Below are 25,002 nucleotides of genomic sequence, written 5' to 3'. Positions count from 1 at the left end.
ATTTTCTGGAAACGATATTGATATCCTTATTACCTCACCATATTATTACCTCACCATATCCTTGCCTTACTGCCTATTTTAATAATTTGTCAGGACGTACCTGTGTATACCTGTGTCCACCTACCTCTGTCCACCTGTGTTACGCCCTCCACAGGCTCTGCCTGTCTTTCTGTTTGTCTTTCTGTTTGTCTGTGTTTGTGTGAATCTCCAGGCTCCAGTGATCCAGTCCACCCTACCTGCACAAGATCCACACCTGCGGTCCAGTTTCCCAATAACTTGCGGTGACATACCCTGGTTTGCCCTCCACTCACCGCCAGATCGTTGTTTTTACAACCTGGTACCTACGTTCCTGGCCTCCTTGTACTTCCGAGTCTATTATCTACTATTTGTATTCAAAGTGTTCTAATATTGCACTTTCTTGTGTCCCAAAGAAACATCCCACTCACCCCAACTCTCCATCTGCCTGCCTACGCGCTCTGCTTGCTACCTGCCTCGGTGTTTGTGAGACAAATATATACATTACTTCTTTCCATGTTCATGCCGAAGTTCATACTTTACTACAATACCCATAAGCCATAGGAATGAAATGTAAGAATAATAATTATTTTATGTGTGTTACTCATATTCCTACTTGTAATGCTTATAACATGTCAATGTGTTTATGTTTGCAGAAAATGACCAAACCCAAAAGCAGGCCTTGCCCTCACTGCCAGGTCATGAATACTGTCAACCGCAAAACATGCCTTTCATGTTTTGCAAGCCTCTCACAAAAAAAGAGGATTAAGTCCAAGGAGGAGAGTTTGCATGTTGGTGACTGGGGGGAGAATGTGAAGAAGCACCGCAACGCAGGCAGAGTGATAGATTCAGCCCGCATATCTGTGAGTGAGAATGTGGAGATCTTAGGTTACGGTTCCATTCAGATCCATACTATAATGGTCGGAACTTGATATCAATGCCAGTTTCATTGGTATCAGGCCATATCATTTAATCAATAGCAGCATCACATCTTATAGTCTTCTTGTAAGGACCCCTAGCTTTGTCAATTTGAAAAGAAGTATAGTAGATACTTTGAAAAGTAGGAAGAAGTATGATACTATTTCAAAAGTAGTTGATCAGATGGCAAGAGAGCTGATACAGAGGATAAAGCCTGATAACTTGTTAATGTCTGTTTTTTAGGTCAATAAGCTGCATGAACTGGACTTAAAGCCCCTGCTCTTCATGGGGAAAGAGAAGAGAGGGGGGGGGGTTTACAGCAGAGGTCATTGCAGGCATAGGCTTCATACCAGAGGGGCCTGTGAGGGAGATCATTAAAAAAATGACCACCCTTTATACTATCTTAAATGTAAGAACACATATTTTGCATTGGGACATGCTTTTTTATAACTTTGTATTTAGTTTCTAAACACGTTATGTAACATAAAATATACTAAAAGAATATTGTTGATGAGTAAATATTCCCCGATTAGACCCTGTTTCTGTTTAATTAACCTCATTTGTGGGGCTGTTATAGTTAGATTCAAGCTGGGAGCAGAGAACATATTGCTTCCCTCTACATTTACTTATTTGTCTTTATCTCTCAGACCACAATAGCCTCGTTGCCACAGCTGGTGAAGAAACAAGAGAAGAAACACCAGAAGCAACATCCCCTGCCTCCACTCAGGATCAAACCTTCACCCTTAACCTTGTCCCGGTCCCCCACCCACCTCCTATGACTTCCTCTCTCTCTTTATCTACTCTTCCTACTCCCTCTCTCTCTACATCTACTCTTCCTACTCCCTCTCTCTCTTCATCTACTCTTCCTACTCCCTCTCTTCATCTACTCTTCCTACTCCCTCTCTCTCTTCATCTACTCTTCCTACTCCCTCTCTCTCTTCATCTACTCTTCCTACTCCCTCTCTCTCTTCATCTACTCTTCCTACTCCCTCTCTCTCTTCATCTACTCTTCGTACTCCCTCTCTCTCTTCATCCACTCTTCCTACTCCCTCTCTCTCTTCATCTACTCTTCCTACTCCCTCTCTATCTTCATCTACTCTTCCTACTCCCTCTCTCTCTTCATCTACTCTTCCTACTCCCTCTCTCTCTTCATCTACTCTTCCTACTCCCTCTCTCTCTTCATCTACTCTTCCTACTCCCTCTCTCTCTTCATCTACTCTTCCTACTCCCTCTCCCTCTTCACATCCTATGACTCCCTCCCACTCTTTCTGTTCTCCTGCTCTTCCCTCCCATTCTTTCTCCGCACCTCCTTTCCCCAGTCCCTCGCTCTCTTTACCTCCTTCACCAACCCTCTCTCTATGTTACCCACTTTCTACTTCTTCCCACATCTCTTCTCCTCAAGGTCTTCCCAAAAATCATTCCCCGGGAAAAAGAAAAAGAATTTAAGGTAAAGGTTGTCTTATGTAAGGGTCATATGCTTATGCATTATGAATAATCTTTTCTTGTAATGACCCCAAAAAAATCAGGCAAATCATCTTATTTGTTATTCCTCTGTTCATATATTTTCAGGCTGCAATTTCCTGTTTAAAAAGAGGGACGTTCAAAGCAGGTGAGCTCAGATGCATGCAATTGTGTTTCATTTAAATTATTTTTAGTGGGGGTTTAATTATTATTAAAGCTTTTTTGAGTTTGTCCATGAATCCATCTTGCCAGGCTTCAAGTTACATTTAGTCATTTAGCAGACACTCTTATCCAGAGCAATTTACAGCAAGTACAGGGACATTCCCCCTGAGGCAAGTAGGGTGAGGTGTCTTGCCCAAGGACACAACATAATTTTGCACAGCCAGGAGTCAAACCGGCAACCTTCTGATTAATAGCCTGATTCCCTAACCGCTCAGCCATCTGACCTTAGGCCGTCTGAAGTAATGCACTTGTGGCCAAACAAATTATCATCCTACAGAGGAACTCCTGGCAGCTACAGGCCTTAGATAGAGAGTGATAGATAGGGGTGGGCCATATGGCCAAAATCTTCTATCACGGTATGAGTAATTTTATATCACGGTTACGGTATATATCACGGTATAGTAATTGTTCTGTAAATTCAGTTAAGAAATGTTACCAGTGCCACTAGTGTGGTGGAAAAAACAGTATTGCATGTACTACAAGACGTTACTGGCTATTATTTAAAGGCAACGACAGTACGAGCGTTCCGATTGGCGGATGCACAGTCATGCCATCCGCATGGTGACGTACTCACAGCTCAGAGTTTTACTATCAATATCTAACTTCGGTGTCGGCGTATCAACCTTGTTAAAGCTCGGTCGATACGTTAAAGCCTCAGTTTGATATTTCCCGGCATGTCCTCACTCAGACTTTAGATGCGAGCCCTTTTTGCCCAACTCAAAACATTTAAAAGTAGTCAAAAAGTATACCGCGGTTGAAACGGTATAGCCAAAACTCTCCCGGTTTCTGCCGTCGAACGTTATATACCGTCATACCGCCCGGCCCTAATAGACAGATACAATCCCTTGCAATTTTAGGGGTAAAAGCGCCTGCCCTTTTCCTAACAGTTTCCAAGGATGACTTCCCCAGGTGGTTCTGTGCAACAAACTATCTGACTTGTCACCATTTAGGCCCATCGAACTCTAAGAGACTGTACTCTTATCTTTTGGCTATATCTCAAGTTCTTTCCTCCATCTGAAATGTAGCCAACAGCATTTTTCATCACAAGCAACTTGTGAAAAGCCTATAGTTCCTGTTGTTAAAAGTTGAACATTTATCATTAAACATACATTGCCTCTGTGAAGAAACTATCACCAACTTGAATCAGAGAAATTAACTTCTACTCTACTAAAGAACTGCAGTATCCAATAAGAATTTGTTATTCTTTGTGTTAATTATAGTCCTGTAACGGCCACAGATACCAGATTCATATTACTGTCCAAGCAGTTGATTTGATTACTATTAGGATTTGAATTTTATTTAAGCCAATACGACAAAATGTGCTTCTCCAAACCCTTACTTATACAGTGTAAAAGGTCCCATGATATGAAAACTTAACTTTAGGAGGTTATTTAACATTAATATGAGTTCCCCTATCCTACCTATGGTCTAGCCTGGTCCTAACCAGACCCTCGTACATTTCATTTGTACAGAGGGTCTGGGATCTCACCATTGACAAACGTTAACTTCCTTGAAGGCGGGTCCTCTGTTGAAGTGTAAAACAATTGGATCCGCCCAGAACCACTCTGATTTGCCATAACCAATCGCAAGCGTTCGCCTTAGCCAACTCCTTCACCACTACTGTAATGGAGCAAGCTGCCGTAGCTGGAAAATCAAACTTTTCCCGAACCCCGTGGGGAGGAGGGCCACAACATCATGGACACCAACAAAACTCAGCAAGGAATGTTCTTGCTCCGGCTTTAACCTATATTCGGCAGCAGTGCCACAACCGCAGAATAGTTTCGCTCGCATCTTTCTCCGCCGCCATTACTGAACCACTCAAACAAGTGCACGACATTAACGTCATCGTTCTCAGCCACTCCCTCTGTTCGCTGATTGGACCTACAACAAATTTGTTTCTGGAAACCGACTTCAGAGCCGAGCTCCCAGACCTAGTACAGAAGCAAAATCCAAATTGAGCGGAAGTACGTAGGAGGGCAGAGCCAGGCTACCTATGGTCCCCCAGTGGCTAGAAATTGCGATATGTGTAAACCAAGCCCTGGATGTCCTGCTCCGCCTTTGAGAAAATTAAAGTTCAGATGGGCCCATCTGGAATTTTCCTCTTATGCGTTATAAGGGGGAAAGGTTACCTCCCCTTACTCTGCTTTGCCCGTCCAAAGAATATGGCCCGCCAATGATAAAATTAGCTACGACTGTGCAAGCACGATATTGTTTTTTCCTCGAGAGACATCATGGCTTACAAACGACCGAAGCATGGCAGTTAGCCCCGCCTCTCTCCTCCTCATAGCATTCAAAACTACAGATACAGGAACGGCACATCCTGAGGAAAGCTCATTGTGGGACTGCTCGTAGTGGCTGTAATTCTGCACGAAGGCTGAATTTCGGGAGGAGACTTCAGATACAGTATTAGGGGACCACTAAGGCCTATATAAAAGCATCCAAAAACAGCATGCCATGGGGACCTTTAACTTAAGTCACATAATCTCATGGTGAAATTGTAAAAACAGATAACATTGATCACTGTATTTCACTAACTTTTGATAAAGTAACCACTTTGTTATCAAAATTGTACTTACTTAGTCTTACTCTTATTTTTATACATATTTTATATTTAAATTGTTTTATTCTTAGATTTTAGTTCTAAGAAATAGTTAAACTTTTGCACTTTTACTTACTTTAAGATCCGTATGTTTATTGTTTGCCCCTCCCTGCCACCGTAAATTCTGTGTTTGTTCACATACATAGTGAATAAACCTTATTCTGATTCTGATGTGTATTTCTTTTCACAGTGTAAAAGAATGGGAGGATACCTGGAAGTCTGCTGTTAATATTTCTGTGCCTAGCTGCCTGGTTATTGTTTAAAGAGTTCCCAATTCTATATTTGTTATTGATATACACTGTAACATGTTATGAGCTTATTGTGATACTGTTACGGCCACAATCTTTTTCTCAGTTCAAGTTTTGTTTGTTATCCACTTACATTTACATTTAGTCATTTAGTCACTTCCTGGGTTCTAGGCATCGATTTATGGTTGCCTCCATAAAACTTAACTTATAACACGGGTGAGTTGGTGACCAAGCTAACGTTTTCGGGTTTTTGTTTTAGATTCACTGTTAGGTAAGGGAGCGCGCTGGCTCCGCCTTCCCATTGCGGGAAGGGCCAGCGGCTCCCAGGTTTTGGTTTATTTTCACTAACTCAGTCTTGTTTTTCTGTTCAATAAACTTTGGTATTACTTTTATAAACATTGACTTTCATGGTTGGACTCACTTATGTTAGCCTACAAGCAACCGTCTGATCCTTTGCTTGGTGGAGGTAAGAGTAGACTACCTATGAAGAGAACTTATATTAAAAGTTAGGCCATCACAAGCGGATGTAAATTTGTTATCTTATTAACACCACATTACATACAATGTTAAATGATGGATTCCTTGTGGCTGAATATGAATAATCTGTACTGGGAGTGTGGCGCGATGACGTCACATTCAGAATAATCCATGCCTTAATAAAGGTGATGGCATGAAGATAGGCTATATGAATTATACATTATATATTCTATTTTTTTGCATGTTGACACGTGGTAAGACTTATACAAGTTTTTAAAGTAATTGAATAGGTCATTAAATAATGTGGGCTACACTTAACTAAAATGATAACCATAGCGAACTTACGTGGACTACAAATATGGCGCATATTAGCGGTAAAACAAATTGGCGGGGTTGTGGGAAATGTAGTTCTTTTAATTTAAAAACTAATTTTTTGAGAAGATCTTTGTCCTCAGTTACATTTAAATCACTTAATATGACAAATATACATTCATTGGTCTTTTATGAAAGACAAAATGTATCAGTACTCGAAAAGTCAACATTTAAATATCCTTATATGTAAACTTTACTTAACATTATTTGACATCATTATCTTCGCACATGGTTCCAGTATGATGTGAAGAGTGTCAATATTGGTCTAAATACAAAATCCCAGGATGATCCTAGCTTCAGATAGGAAAGAAAATTTAATTGAATTTTAGGAAAAATTACCTTTTCTAGGTGGCGCTGTTGATCCCCTGTAGGGGCTAGGGTTATGAAACTAAAAGACACAGTTTATCTAACCCCAGTCATTCACTGTACCAAGCCAGGACTATGTGCCATGAAAGGAACCCAAAATACCATACTACTACTAAATATAGGGCTTTAAGGTGACCCCTGGCAAGGGTTCAAAGGTCAATATATCAGATAAGGGTTTACAGGAATGTGTCAAATTTACATAAATGAACCCGCAAGCTAAGACCTTTCCAAAAATGGGTTTGACGTTGTTGTACGACAGTCTTATTAAAATCCAAATCTGCCATTGCAGTGAGGTATCTTTACAAGTATAGATTCCAAGACCATTCATAATCTAAATAGACGACATCAGTGGTCAAAGTCAAATTATGTTTTGGTGGCACATAGTCCTGGTTTAGCACAAACAGAACCAGGGTACAGAACCACTTGTGCATTTGTTTATCCCCAAACTTAAAAGATGATTAGTTGTTCTGCATAAGACATGGTCTGAACAGACAGCGCTAGGGTTAGGGGTTTGATGTCCTTGGTGGTACTAGTTCGTGGCTTGCCCTGTCGAATATTTTGGACTAGTAAATACTTTTTTTCACATGGCTTTACCTCTAAGCCAGATAGAGGCTCAACAGCGCCACCTTGAAATGTTCATTTTCAAAATCTAAAATGTGTCTTGTACTCCAATGTATGCTGCTACCGGGCTGAAAATGTCCATGTTGCTCCATTGAGACATTCCATGCAGTGTGACAAAAACATTCAAAACTCGGATTTAATATAAAATAAAAGTATGAGAAAAAGACATTCCAAAGTTTACTTTTGTAGTGCTGATTATATATAATGCGTAATGATCTATAATGCATATACATTTTACATTTCTGATAAATCTAATATAAAATTGGAGATGATATTGGTGTAAAACACAAATTACTAAAAGAACTACAAACGTATTCCATTAAACACTGAATCGAGATGTTGAACGACGCCATATTTGTAGTTCAACTAGGCCTACATGTTTCAAAGTTTACATGTTTAGGGTTTGAAAACAGAACATCTTAACAATTGATATATCACATACAAAGTATGTATGAATAGATTATAATATAATGGAGGTGTTGAAGAGGTAATCAATATTAGCATTAAATGCCCTAGTTGGCAATGGAGTAGTATTTTAAATGAGATGACGCATCTAGGGATTAGCCTTGACTTTAGGTGTATTCGAATTCATGCAGCGCCGGCGGCACCGACAGCCGGCCTCGCTGACTTGAAGGAGTGAATGCCATTGGCTGGTCCCCGCCGCCGGCCCTGCATGAAGTCGAACACACCTTTTGTGTAGGCTAGGGCTACTTAAATCATGGTGTATGGCAAGATTTGTTGGTAGCTATATTTAGCCTTTTTGGTTTGTCATAATGTGTAATTTCGCATAATTAGAAACCATCCGATTACTTCGTTTTACGATTGTTTGGAATCTCGTTGGTTTTAAAGAACTACAGTTAGCTATCAGTAGCTTTCAGCTAATTCAGGGTTCCGTTGGGAGGATCCCTATTTGCGTGGTTTATATGCCAAATATTCCCACTCATTTCTATCAACAGAAAATGCGTCTATAGGTACATTCGACTTCATGCAGCGCCGGCGGCGTCGACAGCCGGCTGCCTTGAATCTGAGAATACCATTGGCTGCGTCATGTCAGCCGGGCTGCAGGCGACGCCGGCGCTGCATGAAGTCGAACGCACCTTATATTACACACAGAACTTCAACCTCATCCAGACTCAGATTTTCACTAATGGTCACTAATCAATATTAAATATTGAGATGATAGTTGTCTCGAGTTATACAGAGTTAAATCAGAATTTTTCAAAAACAATCTGGATAATTGAAATATATTATGAATAAATATATGATGAATAATAAATGAATAATTTATCCCCATCATTTCCCAATTGCCCAATCTGCCAGCCAACATAAATTGAGTCCAACCACGCAAGTCAATGTATGTAAAAAATAATACGAAAGTTTATTGAACAGAAAAACAAGACTGAGTTAGTGAAAATAAAACCAAAACCTGGGAGCCGCTGGCCCTCCCCGCAATGGGAAGGCGGAGCCAGCACGCTCCCTTACCTAACAGTGAATCTAAAACAAAAACCCAAAAACGTTAGCTTGGTCACCAACTCACCCATGTTATAAGTTAAGTGTTATGTTCTATCACTCATTTACAAATAATGCTCTGTGCTCTGCTGCAGTCATGCTCTGGAGGCAGCCTTTGTTGCAATTGACTCGCCTGGGCCATTACAGGTAAAGATCAAAGGGAGAGAACACACAGTATACATTACAGTATATCAAGTTAGGTCTCAGGCGATTACAGCTGTGACTGAGTGATTCAGATCCAAGTGACTTGAATTCAATTCTCTGCATCCTCCTCCTCATCACTATCATCATCCGAGCTGTTGCCACGTTGCCAGTCCATGTCTTCTTCCATTTCCCTGTCCTCCTCTTCCACCAGCCTGTTACTTGGTTTGAGAGTGCATCTGTAGGTGCCTGCTATGGTCTGCTGTTTGAGTCTCAGGTCTTGCAGTCTTCTTTTTAGTGCACTGATGAGGCCCTTGGACCCCTCCTCGGTTAATCCATTTGGCAAGCCTGGAAATGTTGTTAATTTATGTTGAAATGAATTTACCGAAGACTATACTTGCAGGATTGGTTTCCACTTAAATAGTTTGACCTATAAATTTGAAAATGCATGTAGCCAGATCATTTGATTTACACTTACTTCCTGTCTGTGTGCTCACTAAAACAGTGCCCATCAGTGTCTGGACCTTTGCCACTGAGTCCTTGAGGTACTGGCAGTGCTGCAGCATCTCCTTCACAAGGATCTGCTTTTCCTCTTTTAGTCGTGAGGCAAGCATTACGTGGTCAAAGAGCTTCTTCTTTGTAAGGATGTCCACACCGTCTGTCAAGGAATAAAAACATTTGACATTAATAAACTAATTTGATGACATTTTATATGCATACTTAAGTTAAATCTTGATGCAACACCTGTGTTCTGTTCCTGCCAAGGCCAGATCATGCTCTCTGCAGCTTTGTTAGAGAGTTTCTGCACAACTAACTCTGTGTCCACAGGGTCACCATCAGGCTGTTGGTTGTATCTCTGGATGTCTTCCAGCAACCGTTTCTTTTCCTGGGCTATCTTTTGAGTTATTTTCTGTCGCCTTTTGTTGCGATCTGCAAATACAGTAAAAACAATAGTACATAAAAAGAGCTGCCATGGTAATGAAGATATCAGTATAGCCTAAGATTTATCTGCATTAGTTATGTTTACACTATACATACCATTTTGTCTGTAAAGGTAGTGCTTTTTCTGACAAATGCTCACAAAGAGTGCTTCGATTGTGATCTGCAAACTTTGAGCATCAACAGGACCAGGTGCTGCGCTTCCTTGATTAGAGATAAAATAAATACACTTTTAACATTTAAGCTACAGATATGCAGATATTACAACCAAGTGACTGAGAGTGTTTATGAATTAAGTATTTTTCTTACTGCTACTGGCCCACTGCTTGACATCAACAACCCATTGTTTCAGCATGTCATCACAGCAATGCAACTGCTCCTGCATTGTCTTCAGGCTCTCAGCTACATCCACAGTCTTCTCTACTGTCTGAAAACAGCAATACAGAAGGTCTTTAAAACTACCAGAGGTCCTGTACCACTACAATTTCTACTAGGGGGTACTATAACAACCTGATGCATTTTGGGTATAATAAGTAAAAGTTACGTTTATATGTAACTGCTTTAAAAAGTTAATCATCTTCAGTATGTGAACACACCTTCTTGAATCTAGAAGACAAGGCTATATGGAGGCCATTCTCTTTACGTTCATTCCACCCCATAGCATGGACAGTCAGCATGTCAGTTCTTACTGTGAAGAACAAAACAAAATCACAATACAATTTTGTAAAACAAGTACATTTGCAGGCTGGCAGGGGGAAATAAGCTTACAAACCTGACTTGGCCATATACTTGGTGGTAAGGGCACATCTGGAAAGAAAACTATTCACTTGCTCTACTTCTTCACCGAGAGTGGTGCCGGCGCCCTGCTGGTTCCTTGCAGTCCACAGAATCTACAGGAAGAAGATAATGTGTAAAGCGGTGTGGACACATGTTATTGAAGCATATCCTGAGATTACCAACTTTAGAGGGCAGCACTTAGGGGCTACAGAAAAACTTTAAACACACTCCTAGGTTGTTGTATGGGTCAGTCCAGACCACTGTGGTATGGCTATTGTCATTTATTATGGCATTTTACACTCAGTTTGCCACATCATACTCTAAAATGTACGGTCAAGTAGCTAAAAGCATCACCTCGCATTTTGTATTGTGGGCTTTGGCATGCATCACAGACAAGCAATGCCTCATTTCCTGAAGGGGTTGAAGATGCGTCAGGGCCTCTGACACTTTTGTCAAGTATGGCACATATCGGCAGGTCACATCCATGGCCAAAAATGTAGCACTCTGGAACTCTTTTTGGAGAAACATTGGATATGCAAAGATTTCTCCTCTATACATATTCAGACCTTTAAAAAAAGCACAATGCACATGAAAGAAGATTTAGATCATAATATAAATATATATTATTTTATTTTTTTACTACTACTTAATCAGACCCATACCAACCTTTGAGAAGAAATCCATGTCTACACACAGCAAATTCCACACCTTCTTCATCCAAATTGTTGGCCCGCTTTGAAGTCTCTCTTGCTGCATTCCATTGGGTGTCACCACACATCGCTTTTCCTGCGGTCTACCAAAGTAAATCATTTGAACATGACAATAGTTAATTCAAGTACACTAGATTGCAGGACTGTTCACGCAAACACACAAACTTTAACTGTCAAGATTTTGTCATTGCCTGACCTATCTTACATTTGAAGGATAAAGCAATATGCAATATGAATGTACTGTGCCCCCTGGATAAGAATCTAGTGCTGTATCCCCACCTGATCATAGACTCCCTTCTCCGAAGGCAATCGTGTTTTCTACTTTAACTTTAATTAGAACAAAATAATCCCAATAAATGTTGTTCAGAATAATGTAAAACGTACACTCTTGACAGTTCCCCGGACCTCCTCAACAAAACTGGACACCTCAGAGTCTCAGGCTAAAAACACTCCATCGAAGAACCCTGGCTCTTCACTCCTTTAAGACAATGTATTATGGACTACCTTTGTAATAGGACCTTTTATTTATGTAGCACTTATCAAAAAAAACATTGACATTAACAGTGTCATTAACAGCTGGACATACTGTATATTAACTACATTGGCTGTTCATAATGTGTGCACAGAACTCACTGGTTTGTTTTCTGGAACCTGTACAACTTTCTGTTGCCATCCACAGAAACAGCCACCATTTCAGGGCTACAGGCTGGACAGACCAATGGCTCCTTTCCAAGAAGTTGGTTCTCTTCATAGTTGCAGTACACAAATTGCAGAAAACTTCTCTGAAATGCATCTGCATTCACTTTGCCAGTCTAAAGAAAATAATATAATACAGCTTTCAAAAACGATAAACTACATCTTTGCCTTTGTATGTTTTGTGTTTTGTATGCAACTTTTCAAATCCATAAGGAAGCAAATGACTATTTTGTGTGGTAAGGTCTTCAGTCTATAATCTGAAATATGTACTACCTACTACAGCCACTTGTGGACCTTGAACTGCTTTTTACTTACTCTTCCATATTGCTTTGTTCTCTGGTCCAACATTGCTGTAAAGGCTTGTCTGGACATTCCTGGAGCTGCTGTGTTCATAGCCTCAAAGGAATGGAAGAGATCCTGGTGGAACAGTGTCTGTGTTAGTAATATAAAAAAATTCAACAGTTTAACAAGATCCTACCATTTATGCAAACCAGTATGATGGATCTACCAACAGAGACTGCTGCATCAGCGGTGTCACAGGAGCATATCCTTTGAGGTAGAGCTGTTGGCAGAAAACAATCTGCAAGGCAAAGAACCATAAGGTATACAATTAATAATGTTTGGGTTGTGAGTAATGACTTAAATAACACATTTCAATTTCATATAAGAATGATCTGTTAAGAAAATTGACAATCAATTGTAAAAGAAATGCCAACCTTGTTCACAAATGCTGTATTTTCCAGTGTCACAGAGTGTCACAGCCTCTGTTGGTGGGATGTATTTGAAAAATCCATCCATGATGGTTTGCCTGTTGTGAAGAGTGTGGTGTTTATGTACCGAGCCATCACACTCAGCACAAAACCACTCTGAGGGCATACATTCCCCACAACGGATGACAGCTTCTTTCACGTGACAGTGATTGCATGTCATCTGTACGATGTTCTCAGCAGAAAGTAAATTGTCAAGGTTCTGTGGCCTCGCCTGTTGCCAACATTGTTGGACCTCTTTCTGCCTTTGACTCCAACTGGACAATGGTGGCTGCTGAACAAAATCTTGCGATTCCATGTTCTCTGAGTCCTGTAGAAGGTCCTCAAGCTGCCGCATATTCAAATCTTCAAAAGGGAGGAGAAAAAATAATAATATCGTAACTCCAACATCGCCACAACACACTGTTGAAATACAGCATTTGGAACGAAAGATTATTCACCATGGTCTAGGTGTTGGCCATGGTCTAATGGCGGTGAAGAAGAAACATGTCTTCCTTCGTCTGGTCTTTGTGATGTTGACTGCTTTCTAAGGGCTCGTGGGCGCTGGTGAACAATGTCCCCATTGTGGTCCCTCTTCTTCCAATGAACAGGCTTTGGTGATGTGGTCTTAGTTTTCTGTCTGTTCTTCTCTGTCTAGAATTACAACTTGGTTTAAGAAAGGTTTACCAATATGGGAAATGCCTTCGGACTACTGACAGAAAAAGCAGTTAAAGTAGTGTAACCCTTCTGATTCATGTCTTTTAAATACGCCTCCATGTATCTTATATGAACTGGTAAGAAGGAATACTGTTAACTATAGACAAAACAGAAGCTGCTTTACCTCTTCTGTCTTGAGATGTTCAAGAAATGTATCTACACTCTTGAGCTCATCCTCCAATTCCATCAACTGCAAATCACTCATCATTGAGTTGAAAGAGTAGACAGACAAATGGGCAGATGGCGAGTGGGATGTTTCTTTGGGACACAAGAAAGTGCAATATTAGAACACTTTGAATACAAATAGTAGATAATAGACTCGGAAGTACAAGGAGGCCAGGAACGTAGGTACCAGGTTGTAAAAACAACGATCTGGCGGTGAGTGGAGGGCAAACCAGGGTATGTCACCGCAAGTTATTGGGAAACTGGACCGCAGGTGTGGATCTTGTGCAGGTAGGGTGGACTGGATCACTGGAGCCTGGAGATTCACACAAACACAGACAAACAGAAAGACAAACAGAAAGACAGGCAGAGCCTGTGGAGGGCGTAACACAGGTGGACAGAGGTAGGTGGACACAGGTATACACAGGTACGTCCTGACAAATTATTAAAATAGGCAGTAAGGCAAGGATATGGTGAGGTAATAATATGGTGAGGTAATAAGGATATCGATATCGTTTCCAGAAAATGCGTGACTTCAGCTGCAAGTAAGAAAAGATAAAAAATACAATACAATAAATGTCATACCTAGCAAGCTATGAGATGTAAAAAGGACCACGCCAGCAAAGATAAACATTGGTCTGAGTCCAATGAAAGTGCACCGGTTCATGACCTTGCATGACATAACGTCAGACTAGCTAACTAGCTGGCACAGTGTATTAGCCTATTTTTGCAGTTTACAAAGTCAATTAATTTATATTGGTGATGCAAAGCACCGGGCAATGTACGTCAAACATAATAACATTAAACCAACCTAAAAACAATTAAAAAAAACTGTATAGTAGGATAGTATCTTAAATATACGTTTACCTCATCGATAATAGCTTACCTTTTCAGTACGAGAGAGCGGAGGTTTGGGTGACAAGAAGTAGTTCCAGCCAGATATTGAGCGTCAAACTTTTAGGCGACTCGTGTGTAATAATAAAATTACAATAATGTTGGATAATTTATAGGTTTTGCTGTCAATGCATTTGACATGATTGCTTCCATGCGCTTAAAATTATGATTAAAATAAAATGATATTCCTCCCCCGATGGATTCTATTTTTCTTTTCTTTTTCATGCATATAGGCCTACCTTTTTAGATCGGTTTATTTGGTATCAGTCCATTTTAAAAATAACTTTTATGTCCTTAAATAAGGTTTATGTCATTGATAACGTTTATGTCTTGGATATAACAAAAAAAATCATGTTGAAAGCACATCGGCCGGATTTTTACGAAATCACCCGACTTATTATGGTGACGTTTCGTAAAAATCCGAAAGCCGCTCATCAAAATCTATGGGAGACCTAATGCGTCAAAATACGACGCCATAGTTCACAATTTTCTACGGGAAAAGCCGAACATATTAACATGGAAGTCAATGGGCGTCCCTAGGCGTCAAAAAACGACGAAAAAGGCATCCCCCGGCGTCGGTATAGTGACGCCAAAGGGCTCTGCCCAAGCGTCAATATTTGACGAGTTGGGATGAGACTGGGTTGTGCAGACGGTGACGGACAGCGCCAGCCACCATTCCTCGGCAAGATCACACAGGTGAAGGATTCCAGTGATGTATGGTCTGTAAAATTACCTATTCAGGGCACTTTTGTGAACTTTAATATTGATACTGGGGCAGATACGAGCGTCATATCTGAAAAGACTTTTAGCCTAATGGAAAACAAGCCCAGACTCAAGAAAGTTAGCACTGCACTAGATAGCCCAGGGGGTAGGCTGAATTGTCTAGGCTATTTTACAGCAAACACTCAGTGGAACCAGAAGCAGTTCAGGTTCAAGGTGCATGTGATCAGTGGGGATGGCAGCCACCTTTTTAGGGAGAAATTTTTAAACACTCAGTGGAACCAGAAGCAGTTCAGGTTCAAGGTGCATGTGATCAGTGGGGATGGCAGCCACCTTTTTAGGGAGAAATTTTGCTGTGGCTATGGGCTTAGTGAAACGCATCGCTGAATTGAAAGAGCATGAGACTCCATATCCTAATGCTGTTGTCAACGGCAAGACGTGTGTCTGTGCCTATGCTCTCTAAAGTTAAAGCAGAGCTAGATCGAATGGTAGCCTGTGGCGTCATTACTGAAATTAAAGAGCCAATCGAGTTGTGCGCATCAATGGTAGCGGTGCCAAAGAAAAACCAAGAACAGATTTGGATTTGCGTGGATTTAAAGAACTTAAACAGAGCAGTGAAGAGAGAGAAATGTATGCTGCCCACAATTGACGACATTCTGCCAAAGCTGGCTCATGCTAAATTATTTTCACTGCTGGATGCTGCAAGTGGTTTCTGGCAGATACCACTGGACCCTGAGTGCGCCAAGTTGACCACGTTTATCACCCCGTTTGGAAGATTTTTCTTTAATAGACTTCCTTTCGGAATTACTAGCGCTCCAGAGATTTTTCAGCGGGAAATGACTGAGCTTTTGAAGGACTTAGAAGCTTACATGGACGAAATATTGATTTATGCAGAGACTGCCGAACTTCATGAGGAAAGACTCAAGAACACCCTCGACACATTAAAGAAAGCAGGATTACAGCTGAATCACAACAAGTGCATGCTACGCCAGCGACGGCTGAAATATGTAGAATTTTTTAATTTATTTTTTTGCCCAAATAAAGGACAAAATATGTTTGCATTTACATATTAACAAGGTATATTTGGTAAAAACCATATATCATACCATATATTTCTTTGATTAAATGTTGCATTCAAATCTGATACACTTAAACGAAAAAATGTAGCAACAGTAAATTTTGATTTGCTATAATTCTAATGTATTTTTACTACAAATAGGTACGGTACAAAACTTTCTGCATCACTATAAGTATCCTCATCTGCCTCCTCACCGATGAGAGATGTCGCCTAATAATTAATAAATTGCTTTGCGCAATTCCTGTGTTGTTCTTAATTACAAATTAAATATTGATAATAAAAGCTGCCTTTGTGTACACACCGCCCTTATCGAAACATGGAATTCAAGAAAAGCTGTAGCATTTCATTGAAGAAATACAGTATAAGACATCATTTGTGTAAAAACTCTTGGGTGCCCAAGACTTATGCACAGTACTGTATGTCTAAAACATTGTCTTTTAAAATGTAGTTTTTCTGAAAAATGGTAGGGAGACCGGGGATGAAAGTAACACCTTTTGTTTAAGCGTCAGTAATTGGCGAGCACAACCATTGTTCTCTTACATATACATTTATTATTATTATTTTTCCACCCCTAAAAAAAGCGGAATATTTGCACTACATAGAGGCTGCGGATGGAATTGTAATTTATTACATTTTTATACCTTAAGAGTTATTAATAATTCTTCAATGTTTTACAAATATGAATTGACTTATTGCAAGTACAACAACATATCAGGTCAGAAGAGTGTGGCCACTCATTTTTTGTCAATCCTGTAATAAAGGATTGCCGTTATACTTCATGAGGAAACGATATTAGGTGGTGCCACTCCCAATAATGTATCAGTGTACTGTTAGTTTGTGTTGGATTGTCTTGTTAAATTTGCATTATAAATGATCTCTTGATCTAACCCCTCTGACAGACCTGTGAAGCCACAATATAAGCCAAATAACCGTATCATTACTGCGGGTTCCTCCTCAAAATGGCAAGATATTATAAAAATGTACATTGTAGAAGATCAAGACCAACAAAAGCAAAATGACTTAATGTTTGGCAAACAACAGCAGGTTGAATGGAGATTTAAACTCAAGAGCTTATGGTTGCAAGTCAGCTTCTCTATCATCTCTGCTACACCTCAACTGTTGAGTTTATATGAATAGATAAGGCAGCTTTGGTCATTGTTAGATCCAGCCAAAGTTCAAACAGCTGTAATTCCGGCATCTTTTGACAAATCAAGGTGAAATTGTGCATGGTACTTCATAATGATGTCATCTTGAAGCCAATATGGGATGAAAAACCATCAGTCAAAATGCGATTCGATTTATTGGACACAAAGATATTGTGGCAATGTGTACATTTACATAAATACACCGCTTTCAGCCATTTCGCATTGCATTTTTTAGTCCATATCACCCTATAGAAAGACATGTATTCTACATAACACATTTCAAGTCGATTGGATCAATGCCTCTTGAGCAGAATGGTTTTGAAGGTTGTCCCAAATTTGGACAGTACAAGAACATTCACAAGTCTGACGTTATGGGTTCTTGAGGCATGTACCGTAATTTTTGGACTACAAGCCGCGCCTTTTTACCAGTTTTCGACCCTGCGTTTTATATAAAGGTGCGGCTAATCTATGGATTTTTACAGCTAACAGCCACTAAGTGGAACCGAGAGTGGTACAAGAGACAGAACGAGGGACAGAACGAGAGCAAGACAGACATACATTATGAGAGCGAGACAGTTTGTGCAAAGGAGGTTTTCATGCACAAACCGTCATTATGGAAAACAAACGTAGAAATGCATATGACGCAGCTTTTAAGTTAAAGGCAATCAATCTGGCTGTAAAAGAAGGAAATAGAGCTGCTGCGCGTAGCCTTGGCATCAATGAGTCAATGGTGAGACGTCCGAGACGCCAGCGGGAAGAACTGTCTCACTGCAAAAAGTCAAAAAAAGCTTTCATAGGTCATAAAAGCAGATGGCCCGAACATGAAGACTTTCTTGAAGATTGGGTGAACACACAGAGAGCAGACGGCCGAGGTGTTTCCACCGTGCAGATCCGACTGAAAGCTTAAACAGTCGCCACCAAAATGAAAATTTTGAAGGTGGACCATTAAGTTTCAAGTTTCAAGTCTTTTATTTGTCAGGTGCACAGAACAACACAAGGTTAGACTGGGCACTGAAATTCTTAAGACAAGACAACGCAAGCACCTGGCATAACATAATATATAAGTATACAGAACAAATTTACATCTATGCTGAGCTTAGATAAGTGAACTTCCTAAATATACAGATAGCAATAAATAAACGACTATACTAACCCTACACTAAAACTTCCTAAATTACAGATAACAATAAATAGTATGCTATACTAACCCTAATGCACAAAAAAACTGTTTCAACCCTATAACCTAATCTAACGTAAGTGGAGTACAGTGCAATAGTGACCAGATTAGTGACCATCCTTCATGGTTGGTCAAAAAACCAACCATGAAGAAACACAACAATGGTTCTCAGTTGCCCCTGCCCGGAAGCGGGTCACCGGGGCCCCCCCCTGGAGCCAGGCCCGGGGGTGGGGCTCGATGGCGAGCGCCTGGTGGGAGTTGCCCTTGGTGAGAGGCGTCGAGCTGGGGTGGGAATATTGGTTTCCCCTCGGTTCGGCGCCTGTACATTGGGGTTCACCCCGGTGGACGAGAGGGTAGCCTCCCTCCGCCTTCGGGTGGGGGGACGGGTCCTCACTGTCGTTTGTGCTTATGCACCAAACGGCAGCTCAGAGTACCCACCCTTTTTGGAGTCTCTGGGGGGGGTGCTGGAAAGCGCTCCTCCCGGAGATTCCCTCGTCCTCCTGGGGGACTTCAATGCTCATTCGGGCAATGACAGTGAGACCTGGAAGGGCGTGATTGGGAGGAGCGGCCCCCCCCGATCTGAGCCCGACTGGTGTTTTGTTGTTGGACTTCTGTGCTAGACACGGCTTGTCCATAACGAACACCATGTTCAAGCATAAGGGTGTCCATATGTGCACCTGGCACCAGGACACCCGAGGTCTCAGTTCGATGATTGACTTTGTAGTCGTTTCATCGGACTTGGGGCTGCATGTCTTGGACACTCGGGTGAGGAGAGGGGAGGAGCTGTCAACTGATCACCACCTGGTGGTGAGTTGGCTTCGATGGTGGGGGAGGACGCCGGTCAGGCCTGGCAGGCCCAAACGTAATGTGAGGGTCTGCTGGAAACGGCTGGCGGAACCCTCTGTCAGAAGGAGCTTCAACTCCCACCTCCGGGAGAGCTTCGATCATGTCTCGGGGGGGGCCGGGGACATTGAGTCCGAATGGGCCATGTTGCGGAGGTAACCCTCGGACCCGGTGGTGGACTCCGGAGGTGAGGGATGCCGTCAAGCTGAAGAAGGAGGCCTATCGGATTTTATTGGCTGGTAGGACTCCAGAGGAAGCTGATGTGTACCGGCAGGCCAAGCGGAACGCGGCTTTGGCGGTCGCGGAGGCAAAAACCCGGGCATGGGAGGAGTTCGGCGAGGCCATGGAGAATGACTTCCGAACGGCTTCAAAAAGGCTCTGGACCACCATCCGGCGGCTCAGGAGGGGGAAGCAGTGCTCTGTCAACACTGTATACGGTGGGGATGGTGCGCTGCTGACCTTGACGGGGGACGTCCTGGATCGGTGGAAGGAATACTTCGAAGACCTCCTTAATTCCACCAACATGCTTTCCGACGTGGAAACAGAGTCTGGGGACATCGGGGGGGGGCCTTCTATCTCTGGGGCTGAGGTCGCCGAGGTGGTTGAAAAGCTCCGCGGTGGCAGGGCCCCTGGGGTGGATGAGGTCCGCCCGGAGTTCCTTAAGGCTCTGGATGTTGTAGGGCTGTCTTGGTTGACACGACTCTGCAACATCGCGTGGACATCGGGGACAGTGCCTCTGGACTGGCAGACCGGGGTGGTGGTTCCCCTCTTTAAAAAGGGGGACCGGAGGGTGTGCTCCAACTTTAGGGGGATCACACTCCTCAGCCTCCCTGGGAAAGTCTATTCAGGGGTCCTGGAGAGGAGGGTCCGTCGGATTGTCGAACCTCGGATTCAGGAGGAGCAATGTGGTTTTCGTCCTGGCCGTGGAACAGTGGACCAGCTTTATACCCTCCGCGGAGTCCTGGAGGGTACATGGGAGTTCGCCCAACCAGTCTACACATGTTTTGTGGATTTGGAAAAGGCGTTCGACCGTGTCCCTCGGGGACTCATGTGGGGGGTGCTCCGAGAGTACGGGGTATCGGATTTCCTGATCGGGGCTGTCCGGTCCCTGTACGACCGGTGCCAGAGTTTGGTCCGCATTGCCGGTAGTAAGTCGAACTTGTTTCCGGTGAGGGTTGGACTCCGCCAGGGCTGCCCTATGTCACCGATTCTGTTCATTACCTATATGGACAGAATTTCTTGGCGCAGCCAGGGTGTTGAGGGGGTCCGGTTTGGTGACCTCAGGATCGGGTTGCTGCTTTTTGCGGATGATGTGGTCCTGTTGGCTTCATCGGGCCGTGACCTTCAGCTCTCACTGGAGCGGTTCGCAACCGAATGTGAAGCGGCTGGGATGCGAATCAGCACCTCCAAATCTGAGGCCATGGTAATCGACCGGAAAAGGGTGGAGTGCCATCTCCGGGTCGGGGAGGAGATCCTGAACCAAGCGGAGGAGTTCAAGTATCTCGGGGTCTTGTTCACGAATGAGGGAAGAATGGAGCGCGAGGTCGACAGGCGGATCGGTGCGGCGTCCGCAGTGATGCGGGCTCTGCATCGGTCCGTCGTGGTGAAGAAGGAGCTGAGTCGAAAGGCGAAGCTCTCTATTTACCAGTCGATCTACGTTCCTACCCTCACCTATGGTCACGAACTATGGGTAGTGACCGAAAGAACGAGATCGCGAATACAAGCGGCCGAAATGAGCTTTCTCCGCAGGGTGTCCGGGCTCTCCCTTAGAGATAGGGTGAGAAGCTCGGTCATCCGGGAGGGGCTCAGAGTAAAACCGCTGCTCCTCCGCGTCGAGAGGAGCCAGCTGAGGTGGCTCGGGCATCTGATTAGGATGCCTCCTGGACGCCTCCCTGGTGAGGTGTTCCGGGCACGTCCCACTGGGAAGAGGCCCCGGGGAAGACCCAGGACACGCTGGAGGGACTATGTCTCTCGGCTGGCCTGGGAACGCCTCGGGGTCCCCCAGGAAGAGCTGGTGGAAGTGGCCGGGGGGAGGGAAGTCTGGGCCTCCCTGCCTAGGTCGCTGCCCCCGCGACCCGATCCCCGGACAAGCGGCAGATGACGGACGGACGGACGGTGACCATCCTGGTGTTTCAGATTTATGAGACGAAAGGGACTGTCCATCAGGGCGCGGACGACTGTGTGTCAGCAACTCCCTCCCGACTAGCAGGAAGAAATAACATACTTCGGCGAATTCACACAAAGAAAGAGAGTGGAATATTCCATCGGACCGGACCAGATCATAAATATGGATGAAGTGCCTTTGACGTTTGACCTGCCTCTCACTAGGACAGTTAACAAGAAAGGTGAATCGTCCATCATGTTGAGAACCACTGGCCACGAGAGAACGAATTTCACTTGTGTTCTTGGCTGCACAGCATCTGGATTAAAGCTTCCGCCAATGGTGATTTTTAAGCGGGTTACAATGCCAAAAGAAAAGATCCCGAATGGCATCTCCTTTCAAGTCAACAAGAAAGGGTGGATGATGGAAAGCGTAATGAAGGAGTGGCTGAATGAGAGTTAAGTCAAGCGCCCTGGAGGATTCTCTTGCCAAAAAAAAGCTTTGCTCGTTTTGGACAGCATGAGGGCCCATATCACAGATCCTGTGAAAGCAGCCATCAAGAGCACAAACTCAATTCCAGCTGTGATTCCTGGGGGTACAACGAAGCATCTGCAGCCACTCGACATCAGTGTCAATCGTGCGTTCAAAGTGGCACTACGCGTTCAGTGGGAGGCGTGAATGACTAGCGGCGATAAATCATTTACCAAAACTGGTCGCATGCGAAAAGCAACTTTCGCTCATGTTTGCTAATGGATCCTGATAGCGTGGAGGAGTGTCAAACCATCCACGATAATCAACGGGTTCCGAAAGGCTGGACTGCTGGGTGATGAAGAGGAGGACGCCACCACAGCCCTTCAGAGGCTGTTCGATTCCGTCAGTGACGAAGAGGAGTTTGTTGGTTTTGAGAGCGACAACGAAGGAGAGAGGAGAGTGGCAGACAAAACCCTGAGCCTGTTCGATTCCGACAGTGACGAAGATGAGTTCGTTGGTTTTAGTACGCAGGAAGAAGACGGAGATGAGGATTGAATACGTTATGCAAATATGGAACTTTGTTGAAATGTTGATAAATGGGAACTTTCTCAAGCAGCAATCTCTTTCCCGACAATCCCCTCTGTGCACGAACCCTTACATATGGTAATTAAACATTAAAACACCTGCGGCTTTTAGTACAGTGCGGCTTATATATGTACACATTATTCAATTTAGCTGCTGCGGCTTACATTCAGGTGCGCTTTATAGTCCGAAAATTACGGTATACCAAGTTCCAGAAGGATTGGAGCTATGGTGCAGAAATGCCATCACTTTGAAAATTGGACGTTTGGGCCTTGCCTGTGGCTCCCCCTAAGGTCCAATGTGGCCCATTATTGGTGTGGTGGTACCCACTGGCCTGTAGTATCAATGTGCCAAATTAGAACATTTGTGACCAATAACATGAGTTATTGTGGCGCAAGGAGAAAGGGATTAATAATAATAATAAAACCAACAAATACAATAGGGTCCTCCAACCGGAGGAACCGTAATAAGCGATTGAATTGGTCATCTGGACCACATGATGTATGAAGGCTGGCTGGTAATACAGATGGATTAAAATATAAGAATTGTGGAGTTTTAATTGGATTATTCAATTTAGCAACCTGTTGTCTGTTGGGTCAGCCAATAGCATCGCAGAAGGCAATAACGATAACGCGTTGGGAGCAATAGATGTTAATTGTGTTTAGTTAGTCCCTGACGTGCGACTTTACATTCTCTTATGTGCTGATTTACTTGCTCCAGAGCCGTTAGCCCTGTTTGACATGCTTGCTAACGTTAGCTAAAATTAGCTAGTGGTAGCTTAAACTGCGGTTAGATTTTTGTAGTATGCTTGTATGCACAGCAGCTCAATGTGCAGTTAGTGCAGTTAGTTACATTTAGCCTACTGCCTACTGTCTTCAGTTAGGCTACTGTCTTATGTTTCCTTACAAGTCCTCCTCTGTATGACATTTGTAGGCCATGATGTGATAACATGGTATGTTAATATATTATATATTATAAAATGCAATTCAATGTGGAAGTAATCCAAGTATTCAGAATACGTTACGCAGATTCAGTAATGTAATGGTTGCGTTACAAATTACATTTTTGGGCATGTATTCTGTAGTCCTATTCTGTAACGTAATACGTTTTTGATCCAGATCAAAACCAAGACTGGATTACGTGATCTAATCCAATTACAGAATCCTTCTTTTATTTTGAACATCCCATTTTTAAGATGTGATCCAATCCAATCCCCAAAATCCGATCAGATCACTTCTGAACAACTGGCCCCTGTAGATTGTAATTGGCCAGGGGTCCAACTGCAGAGCTCTCTCCTCAGGGCCCTCAGACCAGAACTCTCTCCTCAGGCCCCTGTCATCCTGGTGTTACCACCCCCACTGGTCAGTGGATGTATTGTATTTATTATATGAACTTACAGTGCATCTGGAAAGTGTTCACCTCGCTTCACTTTTTTCACATTGTGTTGTTACATCTTTATTTTCAAAATGAATTCAATTATTTTTTTCCCTTAATTCTACACACACTACACCATAATGACAAAGTAAAACTTAAATAATCATCTTTTCTTTTATAGATAAATATGTAAGGGATAATGTATAGAACGCCGGTCATTATCGGGAAAATAAGCCCAGACAGGGCAAACAATAGGATCGCAGAAGGCAATAACACTTGTTTCGGTGGGGGCTTACGTTGAACATTCTTTAGGCTTCAAATCAGCTGACGTCGCTAAGCAAAGGAGTACGCGGGGGTTTAAAAGTTACTGGACTACTTGCGGAGTGCTAGCGATTGAGTTGCTTGTCTTTTTATTTACGTTCTGTTGCACGGTTTAGGCTGAATTTCATTGTGTCAACGAAGGGAACTCAGTGCTAGCTACGTCACAGCATCAGCACACGTAAGCAACGACGCATGGATACAACGCGCATTGCTGCTGCACAACAAGTATTGTATCGTGCCATGGTGTTCTAGCAGCTTTATACAATTATGCAATTCAAGACTTGCATGTATAGTAAGTAATTTCATATTAAATAATGTATTTAAACTAGTGCTGTCAAACGATTAAAATATTTAATCGCATTAATGTCATAGTTAACTCGTGATTAATCAATTAATCGCACATTTTTATCTATTCTAAATGTCCCTTGATTTCTTTTTGTCCCATTCTTTTTTCAAATTTTAAAGCTCTTATCAACATGGAAAAGTGGTTCGGATTGCTTTGTGCAAATATTTTTTTATTGAAAACAACATTGCAATCGCCTGGCTTTGACGAGGGGGCGGAGAATTCGCATGAATCGCATCAGCTGTGTGCTTGGCCAT

The 25,002-nt window shown here is 42.7% G+C and overlaps 1 protein-coding gene and 2 long non-coding RNA genes across 7 annotated transcripts; 2 read left to right on the top strand and 1 right to left on the bottom strand.

Annotated features, from left to right (window-relative positions):
- Window positions 1-296: 296 nt before the first annotated feature.
- Window positions 297-1,768, top strand: LOC124479744. The gene is made up of 5 exons (XR_006957457.1): window positions 297-337; window positions 432-501; window positions 672-878; window positions 1,177-1,342; window positions 1,581-1,768. It is a non-coding gene; the product is annotated as an uncharacterized LOC124479744 (long non-coding RNA).
- A 353-nt stretch (window positions 1,769-2,121) lies between these two features.
- Window positions 2,122-5,865, top strand: LOC124479745. The gene is made up of 3 exons (XR_006957458.1): window positions 2,122-2,380; window positions 2,503-2,542; window positions 5,406-5,865. It is a non-coding gene; the product is annotated as an uncharacterized LOC124479745 (long non-coding RNA).
- Window positions 5,866-8,986: 3,121 nt separating this feature from the next.
- Window positions 8,987-13,927, bottom strand: LOC124479742. 5 transcript variants are annotated; one of them, XM_047038626.1, is made up of 17 exons: window positions 13,887-13,927; window positions 13,659-13,792; window positions 13,279-13,483; window positions 12,788-13,183; window positions 12,584-12,651; window positions 12,387-12,488; window positions 12,009-12,187; window positions 11,760-11,853; window positions 11,332-11,458; window positions 11,020-11,231; window positions 10,661-10,778; window positions 10,485-10,576; window positions 10,198-10,315; window positions 9,988-10,092; window positions 9,694-9,879; window positions 9,428-9,607; window positions 8,987-9,297 (listed from the first exon to the last, which is right to left on the bottom strand). In XM_047038626.1, the coding sequence occupies exons 9-17, from the start codon at window positions 11,441-11,443 to the stop codon at window positions 9,062-9,064; spliced, it is 1,359 nt and encodes a 452-aa protein (XP_046894582.1). In that variant the 5' UTR covers window positions 11,444-11,458; window positions 11,760-11,853; window positions 12,009-12,187; window positions 12,387-12,488; window positions 12,584-12,651; window positions 12,788-13,183; window positions 13,279-13,483; window positions 13,659-13,792; window positions 13,887-13,927; the 3' UTR covers window positions 8,987-9,061. The 5 variants fall into 5 exon arrangements, with proteins under 5 accessions (XP_046894582.1, XP_046894581.1, XP_046894585.1 ...); XM_047038625.1 differs by having other exon boundaries at window positions 13,279-13,471; XM_047038629.1 differs by lacking the exon at window positions 9,988-10,092 and having other exon boundaries at window positions 13,279-13,471.
- Between the last annotated feature and the right edge of the window lie 11,075 nt (window positions 13,928-25,002).

Source organism: Hypomesus transpacificus, chromosome 17, assembly GCF_021917145.1.
Source record: "Hypomesus transpacificus isolate Combined female chromosome 17, fHypTra1, whole genome shotgun sequence".
NCBI lineage: Eukaryota > Metazoa > Chordata > Actinopteri > Osmeriformes > Osmeridae > Hypomesus > Hypomesus transpacificus.
This window is presented reverse-complemented; position numbering and strand designations above follow the sequence as displayed.

What these genes read in the sequence shown, in the direction of transcription:
- LOC124479742 (XM_047038626.1), bottom strand. Translation starts at nt 11,443, where the DNA reads ATGTGTGGTGACACCCAATGGAATGCAGCAAGAGAGACTTCAAAGCGG. An exon ending in CAAGTATATGGCCAAGTCAG is followed by an intron (nt 10,577 to 10,660) that starts GTTTGTAAGCTT and finishes TGTTCTTCACAG; the next exon opens with TAAGAACTGACATGCTGACT. An exon ending in AGTGAGCACACAGACAGGAA is followed by an intron (nt 9,298 to 9,427) that starts GTAAGTGTAAAT and finishes CAACATTTCCAG; the next exon opens with GCTTGCCAAATGGATTAACC.